Genomic DNA, 17,681 nt, shown 5'->3' on the forward strand with positions numbered 1-17,681 from the left:
ACTCTCACTTTTAAAAAAACCGAAGTAACACGCAGGCAAAACAGTGATGCAGAAAAGAGTGATTCAGGCACAAAGGTGGATGTGCAGCTTGTTCTGGTCTTTTTTGGTATTTGTGATGACAGAAGCCATGACCTTCAAATAAGCTTCTAAACATGCGTGGTAGAATCGCAATACAAACCCGATGCTAGTTATCTCTCGTGCGAACCGATGGCAACGCAGGCTAACGAGTGCACAGGATGCCTAATTAAAAATACTGGTAGTGTTTAGTCCTAATATCGTTAGTATGGGAGAACAGTAGTAATGTCTAGGCACTTCAAAGTTGTCAGAGAATTCAAGATGCTTTCTCATGCTGCCTGAAAAATGTATCATCCGGTCTACAGTGGTACCAAGTGCTTATTTCTAGGACTGAGAAACACAATAATAAAAGAGAGAGAATGTGATCTGCATGCAGGTTAGCCTATCTGTGAGCTATCTGCGTGTCAGGAATATTTGCAACCTTCATTAATATAAATAAGGGGAGGGAAAAGAGTTTACCCCAGGAGAAAAGAGCATCAAAATCAGTCTGTACTGATTAATCTGAGGGCAAAATGAGCAAGACAGTGACCAAGGAGAGGATTTTGTAGATTTTCCCACTGTTTTTCCCTAGGGTTAATTATTTGAACATAGAAAATGCAGAACAACCTGGAAAGACAAGAAATAAACTTGCTTCACAGGCCTTGCCACCTTAAACACCCATGATCGCCGACACCGAGAAGTCAGGTAAAAGTGTATGTGACCTGTCAGAGCCCGGTGCTTGCCATGGGATGGCTGTTCTCTGCTGACTGAGAACAAGGCAAGGCAGCCCATGGCCCCAGGACCTATGGACTGCCCTGCTAACCACTAGGACTCCAGTAGCGTGTGCCACCTGCAGACCTGTGTCCCTTTCGACTCCCTCATTTCCTGCCAATGACTTTGCTCTTCCTCTCCGCTGCTGTTCTGACCCATAGAAATCCAGCCAATCATCTCTTTGCGCTTCATGCTGCGTTTGTTGTATATGGAGATCATTAGCGTGACGTCAGAGAGCTGGAAGAGGGCAACCTGGAAGATGAAAGTCTCCTTGTAGACAGGATTGGGCTGTCCTCGACGGATGGAGGTCTTGCAGCGAGACATCTCCTGGCCCATAGAGTTGAGGAGGCAGAGTTTTCCATAGGTGTCTAGGACAAAGAGGAGGAGAAAATGAAAGATTAAAGACCAAAGTGCTCAAAAAATCCCCCAAAAAATTCCAAGCTGAGCAACTTTGGCCACAATGAGTATCAGATGAGGGGTAGACTGCTCTCCTTAATAAAATCCATGGGATGACAAGCAGCACATGGAAGTACTTCTTGGATTTCCTCACATTCATTTGGGGAGAAGAAAGGAATTAAAGTCATGAGTCTTTCAGCCCTACTTGCTTGGAAAGAGCAGGAAATCTGGTTCCCAACCCTAGCAAGCCTAAAACTAACAGAAACTACAAGCATCTCTATGCATTCTCCACATCAAACAGTGTATCTGCATCTTCCCTTCCTCTCCTTCACAAAAAGCTTCATTGGAGCTGTCTAACCAGTGCTTCTCTTGGCTGCATTTGCCTCTCCACCACTTCCGTTTGGAAGAATATCTCTATGACCTGTTATTTGAGATAGCAAATAAAAAGGGACCTGGAAAGGAGGGAAAAGAAACCTGCATACACAGTGAAATGATTTCACATAGCATGATTTTTCAAAATTCTCATCTTACTTTTTTGGTGGACTCAAGGTTAGTTTTACTCACTATTTAAGCCAATACAAGGAGTAAAAATGCCTAGTAGATACAAGGAAGGGATGGTCCAAGTCAGTGTTCCTATAAAACCACCAAAAAAACTCTTGCTGCTTCCTGTATTAACCTGTTCACCTCTGCTACATGGTCACTCATACCATGGTTTCAGGCAGAGCTCTGTGGTCCCAACGCTGCACAAAATACAGCTCAATGGAAGTTTTCACCTTGCTCTGCCTGTGATGGTAACAGATCACTTGGCTAGAAAAGTCCCCTCCTAACCCCTTCATAATCTGTCCCTGGGTTTCTGCAAGCGAGTATTATTTCAGAGTGCACTGAAGATAGGAAATAAATAACAAGCCTCCATCTCTTGTCTACAGCATGTCTATCCTCTTCTGTTCCCATTTGATGTGCTATTTTACGCACTTATCTACTGAGCAACACAAGGTGTGAAATTACACTTCAGGTGTGAAAACACTTCTGTGTCTCCAAAGCAAGGCTCCCCGCTCCTCTCAAACTGTTCCACTGAAAAAGCTGTCAGGAGACTGACAATCGAGGAGCAAATTGTGAGCCTGCACAGCTGTACGGCTATCGAGTTACCGCGGGGAAAGTTCAGCCCCATCATTAGCTCCAGCATAACACTGGAGATGAAGTAGGTCTTGCCAACAAAGGCTTACTCGTTAGACAGAAAAGCAGGGCTCTGACCTGAAAGTTTCCTGACTTTATGTGGGGAGGAAAGAACCACTTTCTCAAGAGAGGTGGACTAATTCCCACAGTAACATTCAGTGTTGGCGGTGCTGAGGGACTGAACTCTGTAACAACTTCAGACCCATCAGAAACACAAAGCCCAGGAGAGGACTCTCTCTTCTAGCTTGATTACAACTAGTTCGAAGGAGGATGCAGACAGGTGAGTTGGTCTCTTTTCCCAAGTAACAAGTAATAGGACACAAGGAGACAGCCCCAAGTTGCACCAGGAGAGGTTCAGACTGGGCATAAGAAAAAATTGCTTCACCAAAAGGGCTGTCAAGCACTGGAACAGGCTGCTCAGGAGTCCCCATCCCTGAAGGTATTTAAAACACACGTAGATGTGGTATTCAGGGACATGGTTGGACTTGGCAGTGCTAGGTTAATGGTTGGACTCGATGATCTTAAAGATCTTTTCCACCCAAAATAGTGAATGGATGAGTTTCTTACAGTCAAAAAATCTGGGACATCACATCCCTGACCAAGGCCTCAACTTTTGCAAGTGAGGAGTAGCATAGCTTGTTTTAAAGAAAACCAAGCCGTGTACAACCAGTGACTTAAACCCAACAGAGATGAGCATCAGAAAATTAGGCTTTTTCTTTAATACATACTAGATCTGCTACATAATTCTGCACCAAGGCCCTGTCTATACAGTACCAAGGCATGGATCAGGCACAAGCATGCAGGCTGGAAGGCAGCTACACTCAGGGCAGAGCTAATACCAGGAGCCCTGTTCATCCCTGTGTAAATACAGGCACAAAATCAGTACAAGTGACAACTAAATCAGGCTGCAAATTCTTCTCAAATTTATTCCACCGGGTGTATTTTACCAGCCAAAAGAATCAAGCTTGCCTGAACAGAAATAAAAGAGTAGGTGTGGATAATATATTTAGCATCTGAAATTCACTTTGCAGAGCTGGTACGTATGAGGCTGAGTTGTTATTCTGCTTCACTAACTACATTTAAAGATTGTGGTTTGCCCTTACTGCATTGTGCTCCTTGCAGCATCTTTCTAGGTGTCTCATCAGAAAACACTTTTTCCTAGCTCTCCTTGTGGTCCAGTCTGTTCCTCTGAGATGGAAAGTTCTCCCTTTTTTGGTTTGCTTTTCCAAAGAAAAGCCATCCCTGGATACACAGTGAAATTAGTGGAACTACAGGAAGGACGAACTTGAAAATTTACTGAGGAATGTATGTGTGAGAGCATCTATTCATTATGAAGGCAAACATTTTCCACCTAATTACACGCTCAGATTCAGTAATGGCCTCATTACTGTGGTATCTCAGCACTTCATGCTCTTCAGAGTATTTACTTTCATGCCACCTCTGTCAAGCACAAAAGGGAGAAGAGAGATTAAGGCTCACATTCTTTAAAATGCCTAAGTGTTCACCTTCTATTCAGGCACCTCTCTCACTGACATGAAGAAGAGCGAGACTTCTTAATATCTGTCAGTGTCTGAGTCTGCAGCTTGCCCACGGTTACACAAAAGTCTGTGAAGAAGCAGGAACGAAATCTAACTTTGACAAGACCAATTTTAGCACTGCATCCACCAGGCTCTCCTTCCCATGTAGGCTTTGGAACAGAAGTTCTTGCTACAGATCGCTTGTACTCTCAACTCACCTTTCATCTCTGTTATGAGCGGATTGAACAATGTTCATGTACACATGAATGTCAACACCTCTGCATTTAATGCTAGAGTGAAAAGCACTACATCAAGGAATGCTGCAAGAAGCCTGGTGCTAACATTTTAGGCTGGTGCTGTATAATCTCACTCCAGAGCTTTGGCCAAACCTCTTCTCCTGCAGATTGCTCTGTCTCCACCAACAGTGCCCCAACCATGAAATGCCTCTTGAGAGCTTATCTGCAAAGGCAATCAGTTTATCCGTGGTTCTTCTAATGACCCATTTCTGTCATCATCCTTCTAAGGGAACTAACTGATAATAACAACTCAGGGGAATAATCAGCTATAATTTATACGTTCCTGTTTTTGGAGCAGGGACCATGGCGTGCATTCTGCTTTCGTTTACCCTACGCTCCAGCATTACTAATAAAGCTAACCCGTGAACAAAACCACTGCAATACAAAAGCAACCAACCCCCTGCCTGAATTTATATTTAGAAAGGAAATAAACAACCAAAGACTCCTGGCTCCTCGGGTCTGTGGACTGCAGGGTACAACACAACGCTGTATGGACTTTCCCACCTGTGCTCCCAGCAAGCCAGCTCGTTTCCAAAAGCAGCCTAACCATGTCAGCATGCTGCAATCCAGACTAATAACACCTGCAGTAAAATAAAGCCTTCAGCCTAGAGCTTCTTTTCACCCAGCTGGCATGCCCACACTCCTGGCCTACACAATAAACAGCAGAACTGTGTGGCAAAGCAGCCCTGGAGTTCAGCTCTGCGCTACTCTGTGCGGCACGGCTCAGCACAAGGGTTCAGTTTGAGAGGCAGAAGGCTGCTGCTCCATTAGTCATGGTTTTACCTTCCCTTTAAACTGGCAGTGGGGCAGGTAAAGTCAGGATTAGGCCAGAGGCAGCTTGTGGCCTGCTCTATAAATCATACCAGAGCTGAGAGCTGACTACTATGTTGCTGAGGAGCCAACTTTCCTTCCTCTATTCCACTGAGTCTCAGTTGCTCAGGTCTCCTCTCCCACGGCTGGCAGTGATCACACAAGGGAGAATATGGGATCTGGCAGCCTTCACGACATGTGAGTCATCAGGGAACAGACCAGAAACACCTTTACTTTATAAAATGCAACAGAAAGGAGTGCACTGCTCCCTGGAAGTGCTGTTAGAGCTTAGGGGAGGGAATTGCCAGCATCATTGACTTGTTTTGTGCAAGTCAATGGGCTGCAGAGGGGCAGGAGAGTAAGGCTGCCTGAAAGCAATGCTCTGGTTTCTCCAGAAGGGAGGCTGCTCCCAGAGACCTTCCTAGCTCAGTTCCTTGGAGATCCTCTACTGTGCCACAACACCCTACGTCCACTTCATTTTACAGTACCTGCCCTCACCAGAGACACACATCAGGCTGCGGAGCCAGCTTACCCACCTCCTTATACTCTCCAGCCCTGAAAAGGTACAGCTTCAGTTTGGGTTTACACAGCTAAAGCATAACACATAAATCCAGATGCACAAGGTGACTATCCTCTAACCAGGGCATTCTGACACTTCCCACAACATACATCGGGCTTTGTACAGTGCTGATGCCACAGGGAGGGGGTGGGAACTCTAACCAGAGCGTATTGGAAAGCATCAATGCAACGGCAGCAGCATGATTTAAGGATGCTTAAGCCTGGCTTTTCTCACCTCCAACAGCAGTGCCCGCAGGCAAACTATATTTAAGGATGGGCAACAAAATACACAGAAGGAGAGATGGCTTGTATAAGTTTACTGCGACTGACTGTCAAGTACTCAGCAGCAAGTAGCTGCCCAGCTTCCTGGAGGACTGAATTCACCCCAGCCCACCCAGGTACAGATCCCCCTTCTATTACTAGAGGGATGGAAGCATGAACTACAAAGTTTTAGGAACTCAGGCAAGTTCCTGGTTCAGAGCAAGATAGGCAGGTTAAAGTTTAATTTTTTAATTCAGCTTCCTGGCCTGATTGAGAGTCCTTAAATCAATCCATGCCTCAGTTCTCCAGGAATGAAACATGGATAATAACTTTCCTTCCCTCACAAACAAGTTGATAAAATAAAAATCCAAAATCAAGCACTCTGACACCAGAGGAACAAATACCAGGAAAGTATTTTAATTCTTCTATGGAAGCATGTTCTGTACTTCTTGGCACTGTCATCTGTGGCTCAGGTAGATGTTTGTTTTCAGACAAGTTGTTACTCCAAGAATTTATTCTGTTCCCAATGGAAATCCTGATAGCTTGTTCTCTCCCTCCTGTCTTATCCAGCATTAATGCTATTGTATTTGTTTAATGGGGTTAATATGCTGCTGGTATAATAATGATCATGTACGGATGTAATTATTATGTATGATTAATCCACAGCTGCTGAAAAGCTTGGAGGAGTTTTCTTAGGCGAGGGAATATCTTTACAATAGTCCTTCTCAAACTGCATTACACACAGATCTAAGCCCCAGAAGAAAAGCCAAAGGGGAAAGAGTGAAGGCTGGATTAGAGGAGGGTGAGCTGCACCCAGCAGAGCAGCTGATGAAGGTTAAACATAACATGGGCAGAGACCGTCTCTTTGTTGCGTGTTTATAGACTGACTAGTACAAATGATTCCTGCTCCATCACTACAATCCCAAGGTACTACTACTATACACACAGTATATAACTGGTTATAAATTTTTAAAGATGTGTCTGCCAGTGGTGTAAGGCTTCTCGTTACTTCTCTTTTTATAATAACCATCCCTTAAAGGAACATGATGGGTTTTGTTCTAAGAAGATACAACATCACAGACCAAAATATGAACCCCTACAAAATACCAGCAGAGGTTACTGATTTTTACAAGAACCAAAGAGAATGAGGTGTGCAGCACACAAGCCATTAGCTCTAAAATACAGAAGGTGTCCACATCTGACAAAACTGTAGATGCTTTTCTGAGTGAGGCTTTTTGGCACACGCTGATAATTTACGGTCCCACGCTGCAGACATACTCTTGAGTGCTCTTAAGTGCTCTGAGTGATAATGGATTTATTTGTGTGCTCGGGGATTGTAGACTCAGACCTATAACTCAGCATGTTCCACAGACAATACCTGGATGCTTATCCTTGACCAAACTACCCTTAAATCCCACACATGTGACCTGAGGAGAAGACACTGCCCACAAAATGTTTCTGTAAGCTGTCTAGCTGTTTTCTAACCCAGTTATTATCCATGTAAGTACCCATGACTTTGATATCAGACTCAGTTTAAAGGTTTGAGTGAAGGAGAAGATGTGTCCAGGAAAAAACACCAATGCCCTAGTCCAGTTCTTTCTGCTGCACACAGTGAAATCACTGTGCAAGGATGCAGAGGAAGGGACATGAACGCTGCAGGAGATGCTGAGCTCACCTGTGCAGGACTGCAGGTGGCAGAGGGTTGAGGTGGGCAAAAAGCACAGCTGGAGAATGTGCTGTCATGCAGGACTGTCCTGTCATTCCCCATAGCTGCAGCTGTCAGCAGCAGACAGGACCACATATGGGGACTGTATGGGCTCTGTGCATGCAGGGATGGGAATGGAGATGGATTCTGCCCATTGACATCTCTCTGCCTTACCATAAATGGTTGCCCTGAATAGCAGTTTGGGTTTGGTATTTAAGTGTCCCAAAGCGCTATTATGTCTGAAATCCCCATGATACTTTAAAGAAATAAATCACTCCCTCTGAGCCTCAAAGAACAGAACTGCAGATAGGACATATTTGAGAAAACACAAGGGCTATTTGCTCACCCTCCAGAAAGGGAGATAGCAGTTTTAGTTTTCACCTAGTGAAGGACTTATCGAGCATCTCATTCAGCCACCAGCATGTTTCAGACAGTAACGATCAGACCTCACAGCACTCCTCTGCAGTGCCTGCAGGAGTTATCAGCGAAATGCTATTCCAGCATCTCAGACAAGTGCTGGTTTTCTTACTTTTTTTTAAAATGTCTTTCAATTTCTGCTTCACTGGGCTTCCTTTTCTCACCACGCTACTGGGAACTTTATAAGCGCAGAAGAACAACGCAGAATGCAGAAGCAACCATGGGACTTGGAGTTAAAGAAGCAGATTGTGATAGGTTCAGAATTTGCCTGTAATCACTTATGAATTTCCAAGTTTCATCTGTAACCTGATCTAACACTGAGAGATACTGATCTGACATGATCATGATCTGGATACAGAAAGGATGCATAGAAACAACTCAAGATAGCTTTAACAACAAAGATGGAAAAACTGTTATGAAACAATGTCAGGACTATTAGTTTGGGTGGTTGACAGAAGGCTTTGGCCAACTTATCAAATCTATTAAACTGTTTATCTGAAGTCCTAAAAACACTAAAATGGAGAATTCAGGTGGAATTTAAAATGAAAGGCCCCTCAAGGAATGCCAGCTAAAAAGTATTTAGAAGACAAAACTCCAATAAAACAGGTAGATACTTGAAAACATGCCAAAAAATGCCTCTGACCTGTATTGGGACTACTGTAATTTCATTTCTGAGAATACAACTTGAGGCTTTATCCACACTGCACTGTATATAAAACACAGGTGATCTTCCTTGCTAGAGCACGCGGCGAGACTCTTGTCTACCTTTACTTTAATTTACTAAAAAGGACCCAACTTGAAACCTTCTACTAAACAAAACACATACATGCAAGTAAGAACATGTCTTTAAGTAACTCAGATGGAGACCTGTGTTGCCACAGCTAATACAAGATTAGCTAAGGCTACACAGACTGGGTTGCGTGTTTTCCTGCTGCATAGACTTGCCCAACAGTCTCAAGGGACTAACTGAGAACAGATTATTTCTGTAATATACTGAAGGACAGTTTAGTGGAAATGTAAGTTTTTGCATCCTTATACTGAAATAATCCATAAATATTTTGCTAGCTCTGGGCCAAAGAGCACAGTTTCTTACAAAAGCAATCTTAGCATTTTGCAAGCTGGAAGACGATGTGAAATCCAGTGAATGCAAGGAACTGTCAAAGGTTATTACCCATGACAGGCAGGCAATCACATCACAAAAAGCAAACACACCAACAAACAAGAAAACGTTATTTCACGTTGCCATTAGCTGCTGGATTCAGACAGGAGGCAAAAGGACAATAAGAGATGAATACGGCACCGCTATTCAACTCCTGAAAGAGGCACCGTGGCAGCAAAGCAGGTAACACTGTATGCTGTCGCTGCACGACCCCATGGACCTCAGCACATCCATCCACAATCCTTCTCAAGGACCAACTACAGTTCAAGCACTAACTAAAGCTACTGTAAGGCAATTTCTATTTTTCCTTTAGGTACTGGAGGAAGGGAACTCAACTGTTGCAACACAGAACAACAACTTTCAAATCATCTTTCCACAGGCGGGGTTTTTTTTGTGCAGCAGCAGAGAATTCACAGCAGCAGGATCCCCAAAGGGCCCAAAGCACCAGGTCACCTAGCGCTCAGCAGCACAGCAAGGGGACTCAACAAAGTATAGCCCTGGGAAACACTTAATGGCACCAGGCAGGGCCTCTGCAAGTCACATGGTAACATATAATCACTTGAAGAGCACTTCTTTCTTTTTATGGATCCACTGAGAATTACCCTGTGCTTTGGGTATAATAGCACTTTTGCCATAATCAGATGTTGTAAAGGTATATGCAATAAAAGAGACATTCAGGTATTACTGTCCCATCAGCTGTGTCTTCATATGATTGCCTCCAATTACACTGTAAAATTCACCAGCACACGTATTTCAAATAACGCTTTTAATTTCCAATCAGATACTCTGCAAGGAAACCCAGCTCAGAAATGACATAATTGAATATCTCGAGGAAGAAAATAAAAAGCAAATTTTGACTCAATGGTGTTATTTAATGGCAGTGAAAGTACTTACCAGGTGGCCTATTAATTGCGAGGTTTCGGAAATGACTGCCTTTGATCATCTCCACTGACAGCCGCCCCGTAGTGGCATTGTACGACAATCCCACCAGCAGCTCTGGCACCCCTCCATGAGACAGGGACTGTGTTGAAGAAGCGCTGTCACTGTGAGAGATTGCTGACAGACTAAGCTGAGACTCTGCACCCTGCAAGGAAAGAGCACCGAAAGTCTCACCAGGACATTCACCACCACCCTCCCTTCATTTGTATCTTGTAGCCTTGTTTAGTAAAGTTTCTCCTAAGAAATGATAAAGACTAAGAATGAATTATTGTGGGCCACCAGAAGAATCAGAGCATCACTTTTACCAAAACACATCCCTGAACTTTCTCTTTAAAGATGAGGAACTCTGCACAATGTGCTAGCACCAGTGTAAATCAAAGCCTCCGAGACGAGCACACATCCTCATACATCAAATGCACAGTAAATCTCCTTGATGATGACTTTTGGATGGAATGGATTTTGCAGCTTGGATTTTTTTGGTTCTATAATGTATATTTTCTTTCTTACTTTCCTTGTTACCAAGTTGCTTTTCCTACCCCCTCTTCACCCAGAGTATGATGTTTTATTCATTTCGTGTGCACAACCTCTCACTGAGCTTTATGTCGACAATGAATCATGACAGAGCTCTCTACACAAACTGATTGGCATAGCCAGAGCTGGATACAACTGTGATGTACATGGAAGACTATGAAGCAGCACTGCCAGCTCCTCCTCACATGACCCACCTCTCCACTTCCATCTGTTATGAAAAGGAACATTACTAAGCATTTTGGGTAACATGGAAGTTGCACAACATAGAGATCCAAAGCTAGTAGCTTCTGCCAAATGAGGCAGCTCTTGCACTGGTGGTATAGGTTCCCCAACATAACAGTGCACAAGAACTTGTCCTTGTTGAAATTAAGAAGTAATTAGCCTTGGTGGCTCTGGGATCAACCTACTATTTCTGCATGGTACAGCATTTGATGATTTTGTTTAAGCTTGCTAGCTGAGCTGTCATCAGTAAGGTACAGCTCTGCATAGGGAAGACATGCCCTGTCCTTACCCTTATGGACAACATTTTAAAGGACACATCCACAGTTGCATCCTAACAGCCCTGAGTGAAAGGTATTGGGTACAGCTGGTCCCCATTCACCAGAGGAAAAGTTTTATAGAGTCCATATTTATTTCATCAAACTTACACTTAAATTACTCCTTGGCTCCAAGACCAGTGTCACCTTTGTTTCCCCTTCCTGGCTGACGTTGCTCAAGTAGAACAACTGCTCTCCCATCATCTTCTCTCCAATCATCTTGTGCACCGCATAGAGGCGGAAACGAATGGCGTGGCTGCTTAAGTCCTCTGGTTCCAGTTTACTGAAGGTGATTTTATCCTTGAACATGGGGATGGGTCCTCTCTGAACACTTGTCTTACCCCTCTGTTTCTTGCTAGGCATCAGGACTGTGTGCACTTGCCAGGTGTTCACACCACTGCGGTCTTTGTCTGGGATATCCCTGGCCTCTAAGATAGTAACGACTAGCTTTTGGCTTGAGGCTTTGTAGTTGAAGGTGACATCCAGATCACCACATTTACAGATGGGTTCATGAGCAGCATGATGAGCTGGTACACTGTTCACTTCATCATGTTCCTGCAAAGAGAAGGAAGAAATAAGACATCCATTGGAGTTCAGCTGCCTCTTGTGATCCCAACTCTAAAAAAAATTGTTCTCCTCACTTGTACTTGCAAGTGTAGGCAGTTGCTCTGCAACATAAGGATCCCACTGTTTCTAGAAAGGCCAGAGTTAGCTAATTGCCTGATTTTGTGTAATATTCCCCATACAATCTAGTAAGCAACAGGACTTGTTGAAACATTTCCAACAAAAAGTTTCATCAATATTTAAACATTCTGCAGGAGACCATTAATTTGGCAAAAAATCAAAAAATAGGGAAAAACTACACAAAGGGTTGGGTTTCTTTTTTTTAAATTTCATTCATGTCAAATTTGAGGGATTAATAAAACTTGTCATTTTGATTTGGTTAAAAAAAAACCCCACAACTTAACCTATTACTCTGACCGTACACTGGAATTTTTACAAAAGGGGGGTTTTTTCATCACCAAAGTCAAAGAATTCAATCAAACCTGCTAAATTGTTGAATATTTTGTTGTGTTGGGAATGTAAAAAATTTAGCACTGTCTTCAATTTGATGGGAAGGCAAATCACTATCTCAGAATTTCTTGCTAAATGGAAATCCCATTTCTAGATGCTACCCTATAATTCATTACTTTCCCTACAGCTAAAGCAATGACAATCCTGAAAAACAGTCTGATTAAACACATATTCTTTATTCCCTTTTTAAATCTCCCAAGAGACTCATCTGTTCCTTCTGTTCAGTTTGGGTACTAATACATTCAGAATAAAAATTCAAAATAAACAATCAAAACATGGGCAGACCAATTCACACGCACTTTTTTACCTACTTTTAAAACTCAACATCATCTTGATAAAACAAGCTAAACCCCACGGATGCTCACCTTACCTTTTGATGAGTGGGCGTGTGCGTTTCTGTTCAAAAGCGCTTTTTTATCTTAGAGCTAGAACGTGCTTCATGTGATAAAGGGGTTGCTATAGTGATCAATGATTTGTATTTAAACATGAGTATACACTGTACTAGGGAAAGATTTTCAGTTAATAGCCAGAAGGTGAATTAACGCCTGTCACTAGCAGTCTGAGTCACCCTCCTCCTCAAACATTTATCTTCTTTCAGTTTCAAGTAACACTTCTTTTCAACATAGGAATCCTATTGTTTAGAGTACAGAGGAAGGACCACAGAGCTTCTTGTGTAATTACCTTAGAAGTGTCTAAGGTGGTAAATGTCCCAAACAAGACCTTGGACAAACATCAAAAAGTCTACCTACTTCCTGTCAATCTACTTCTCAAGTGCTCAGATTCATCCATTATGACGTGCAAAGCTCTGGCTTTTCATATTTCCACAGGTGCCTAAGGGATTTGTGCATGTGAATACAAAGGTGCATGTTAGTGATGGAGACCTGCTGCCTTACGTCTTGCAGAAGTCAAGTCCAAATGGGCCCTTGGCCAGCACACAGAATGACTTGGTTGCCCATAAGAACGCCTTTCTGTATGAACAGCAGGCTGCAAAGACAAAAAACGCAAGGCAGGCCAGGTTGCCTGGAGAGAACATGATGTTATGCAAATCTAAGTGCTGCTGTGTAGCTGTCAAGTTATTTCTGTCAAGTTGATGAAATAATATTTAAGAAGGAAACGTAACGGGGTTGCGCTTGATTCATGTTTCCCTCCACATGTTTATCCCTCCCCACTTTCATCTGTGCATTTGCTGTTGAAGAGGTGGAATCCAGGCACATTTGAGAACTGCTGCTAAAGTGTGGAGACACCTGTGACTGCAGCATAACTTTGCTTTCATCCACACACCTGGAGCTGGAGAATGTAAACACACAAACCCACGGGTAGGAAGATCTCAGAGGCATCTTCCTGCCCCAACAGGGCCACGTATCTCACCGCATGGCAGCGTGAAGGCCAGCTCTCTGGTGTTTGACAGAACAGCTAGAAAGGATCTGGATTTCAGGAATCCTCAAATTGTGCTACTATAGCTGTGGCCACATCCACTGCAGAGACTGCATGAACCGGAGGCAGAGAGGGAAAGAGGAATGCTAAACCCTGTGGCAGTGACCTTTCCATGGACAAACAGGCTTTAGAGACATGACGGGTTGGCCGTTTCAGAGAGCACTGTGCTATCACCCTGAAGAAGGTGCCAGCACACAAACCCAATAGAAACTCAGTCTTCTTTCTGTGCAAGTCTGACAGAATCCCCTTTGGCTTTTGGAACTCAACTGGGGCTGCAAGTGCTTTGTGAATGTGCTGGTTATACAGACATTTAAACTGGAATCCAAGGAAAGTGTGGGCTTTAGATAGGGCATTTCTTTCTTCCCTCTTCCTAGCACAGTCGACGAGCTGTCAAGCTAAGTATAATGATTGATACTGTATGTCTAAGCAGGTCATTCAGGGCAGCCAATATCCTCTTCACTAGGTAAAATAAGTCCATTTCTGCCAGAGCAACCTGAGAGAGCAGCTAATTATGGACAAGGCTTGAAATTGTGCTCCTGGTTTATGCCCACTGCAAGGGCATAAAATTATTTTTGCCTCTAAAGAAAGGTCCTTTGAGTGGAGCATAATAGCTCTTGGACATTTCTGACATGTCAGAACATTTAGTTCCTGCAATAAAGTCTTTCATTAATCCACACAATACCTTTGGACAAGAAGCTGCTTGTAGTAGGTAAACTGGGACTTGGGCATATCTGGCCCCTGATGCTATAACCAATCTTTGCATTTTTAAATCGTAGATACCAGGAGCAAATAAAAGAGCTGTATTCCAAAGAAATACAAGAGGACACTGGAGACATTATGGCACAAGTGAACCATGGCAATGTACATCCAATACAGAAAAGGAGAAGAGAGCCTCAGATGGGCAAAAAAGAGCATGTGTCAGCAAAGAGAGGGCAAGGCTGCTGCTGCACAGACTTCCCATGTGTCCTGTAGTGTTTGTGGGACTGTTTTGTGCAGCAAACCAGACTGCTGTTCAAAACACCCCTTAGGGCTGAAGCATATGCAGTGAGGAGCTGCTTTCCATCTCTCTAACTGGCTGCAGGCAGCATGCTCTGAGGAAAGGAACCTTTCCCTCAAAGCCCTGTTGCTCAGACTGTGATGGAGATATTAATTTCCACAGCTGGAAAACAGACTTAACTCTGGCAGAAGATGTGACTTTTGTGCTGTTCTTTTAATATGTATGATGCAGACTAATATTTTTTCAGGAATTTAATCTTGTGGTAAAATAATAACAAAAACCAACACATCACACAGAGAAATTATGAGAGAAAAGGGGGATGCTAAATCCTCAGATGTTTACAATGCCTTAAAATCTGTGATGTTTTCTTGAGGCTTCAAAATAAAGGTAGAAAACAAGGGAAAGCAGAGGAGCTCTCAGGCTCTCTTCTTCCTTGGAAGGATGCCTGTTATCAATGGGGACCAGAGCAATGGGCACTTGGACAAGTCACAGGCCACCCCAACCAGCTGCCTCCAGCTTTCCAGATGCTTCCCACTGTCTAAGCCTTAAAAAGCACCAGAAAAGAGAGGCACAAGTTTGACACAGTGACCACACACCCTGTACATGCAGCCAGTAACAAAGCCCTGGGCCACCACAAAGTGCTCTCTGCTAAATGACAGTAAAAGCTGTCAGGCAGCATCTGGATGGCTCCAATCTCAGCTGAAAGACTGCAGTCAGAAATCAAGCAATAAAACAGCTTCTCTGAATGAGTGTTAGTAGCCAGAGACAAAACACAAGGAAAAGGGGAAACACAGAGAGAAGGGTGTATGCTCATGCACGTGAATGCCATTATCTTGTGCTGTGCTGATCTATTTTTCACTTCATTTCTCCCCTAACAGGTTTTGGCCCCCGTTATCTTTCAAAAGCTTACGCTGTGTATAATAAATGACAAGTCACCATACCTCAGGGCTCCAAGCTGATGAGCTGTCAGTAGCATCATTTACTTCAAATCCCTGGTTGGTAAACGCTGTCTCCACTTCCAAGCATCCTTCCATCACGTGGCGGCTAATGCCATCGGCAATCCTGGACTCTGTCCTAGACCCTTTACACTGTCCAGCGCCCCTACTTGCAGTTGTTGTTCTTGAACTGATAGATAGATGGTCATCTTCATGACAGGATAAGTTGTCTTGGTAACTCAGTTGGCTTAGTCCATCCAGATCTAGCAATTTTCAGCAAGAAAATATTTTCAGAGGGATTAGAATGCATTCCTCCCCCTCTGCCTCCCAAAACGTGCCTGTCTCTCCTTTCTTTTCTTTTTTTTTTTCCTCTTTTCTTTCCCTCCCTCCCCCCATCACCAGTTTCTACTTCTGAGAACTACAGCACTAAGCATAAAAAATAACAAATCCTGTATAAATCATCACTTGATGGATTGCACACGGCTGTTTCTCACCCCATCCCAAACTGAGAAACCAGTTGCCTTTACTCGAAGTTAAGCACCAAATGTAATTATCAATGGAGTGTTTGGGATATTCAAGTGCCTTGGGGCTGCAAAACAGCCCCAAAGTAATTACTCCCATGAAAACACAGGCCAAACAAATCCCACAAAAGCACAGCACAGGCCTGATGAACAGGTGTCAGCAATTTCCTTCTGTGTAGGAGGAGGAGGAGGAGGAGGAGAAAACAACAGGAATTTGCATTGCCCCCAAGGGGATGGTGCTGGTGAGACAAGGAGTTCTGTGGAGATAACAGGGTGTCACCATGACCATAGCACCTATCCCTGAGAACTTGGGTGCACATGACCAGCCTCTTAAGCCAACTAGGAATCTCCAAATCCTATGTTATGAGCAAAATTGTCCCAGGAGCAACTAAGAGAGATGTATTTACTGACTTCCTGGCTGTTTTCATTAGATTTAATTAATCTCATCCTACACACTTACTCCATAGACTAAAGTAAAGTTTATTAATGAGAATAAAATAATTTTCTCTAGTTCAGACCACAGATTCCTTCTCTCAATCATGAAAGTCTATTTTGAACACAGGGCATTTTACTTGAAGGCATCAGTGAGAGGTCTCTGGGTGGACCAACACACATGACTAACTACATGTGCAGGGAAGCAGATGACAACACCATCACGATTTGGCCTTGACAGTTTTCTTCAAGCAATTTCAGAAGAAAATCAGGGACTTTCCTCCTGCTAATGCATCTGATACCAGGTCTTGCTTTAGGAACACAACGAGCTAGATTCTGCCTTCATCTCTTTCAAATAAGCACAGAGCAGTCACAGTGAAAAAAAAACAAGTTGTGCTCCCAGACAGCTGATAACAGGAATGAAAACAGAATGACTTGGGGTTTAAAGGCTTCACAGAATGGTTGAGAGGGGAAGGAACCTCTGGAGGTCATCTTGTCCACACACACCGCCCATCCCCTGCCCCAGCAGGGCCACTCGCTTGTTCTCAAACTTGCAGGTTTGCTCTCAAGAAAGTCATTACCTTAGAACAATCTGCAAATGTGGTCTCCAACTCTACTCTTTAAAAATTACTGTGTTTAATATAAAACTATTTGTTTGCTTTGGTTTAGCTCAATCAGCTTTCATTCCCCATCTGATAAATGAGACAGGGGAATGGCCTTAAACTGACTGAAGGGACATCTAAATTAGATATCAGGACAAAGGGGAATGGCCTTAAACTGAATGAAGGGACATCTAAATTAGATATCAGGAAAAAATTCTTCACTGTGATGAGGCACTAGACCAGGCTGCCCAGAGAAGCTGTGGCTGCACCCTCCCTGGCAGTGTTCAAGCCTGGGTTGGACTGGTCTTTAGGCAACCTGGGCTAGTGAAGGCTGTCCCTGCATTGGAACTAAATGATCTTTAAATGTCCTTTCCAACCTAAGACATTCCATGATTCTCTACACATCCCTTTGTCTAGAACCAAAAGCCCAAATCTTTATGAATAGAAGAAATATTGTTTGCCCTTAGCAGCCAACATGCTATTTCTGATTCATACCTGCTTCACAAAAAGAAACCAAACCAACCTTCAAAAAACCCAAGAAGGGGAATGGGGATTATAATGAA

The 17,681-nt window shown here is 43.4% G+C and overlaps 1 protein-coding gene across 1 annotated transcript in view; it reads right to left on the minus strand.

The window, feature by feature from the left end:
• Window positions 1-879: 879 nt before the first annotated feature.
• Window positions 880-17,681, minus strand: part of SYT16 (synaptotagmin 16) — a gene marked incomplete at both ends in the record, with an annotated part of 36,026 nt that continues 19,224 nt past the window's right edge. The window contains 4 exons of the mRNA XM_084270593.1: window positions 880-1,193; window positions 10,012-10,201; window positions 11,235-11,678; window positions 15,570-15,826. Of these exons, the coding sequence (XP_084126719.1) occupies window positions 880-1,193; window positions 10,012-10,201; window positions 11,235-11,678; window positions 15,570-15,826 (1,205 nt within the window). The remainder of the gene's footprint in view (window positions 1,194-10,011; window positions 10,202-11,234; window positions 11,679-15,569; window positions 15,827-17,681) is intronic.

Source organism: Gallinula chloropus (genome assembly GCF_964237585.1).
Source record: "Gallinula chloropus genome assembly, chromosome: 14".
Lineage (NCBI taxonomy): Eukaryota > Metazoa > Chordata > Aves > Gruiformes > Rallidae > Gallinula > Gallinula chloropus.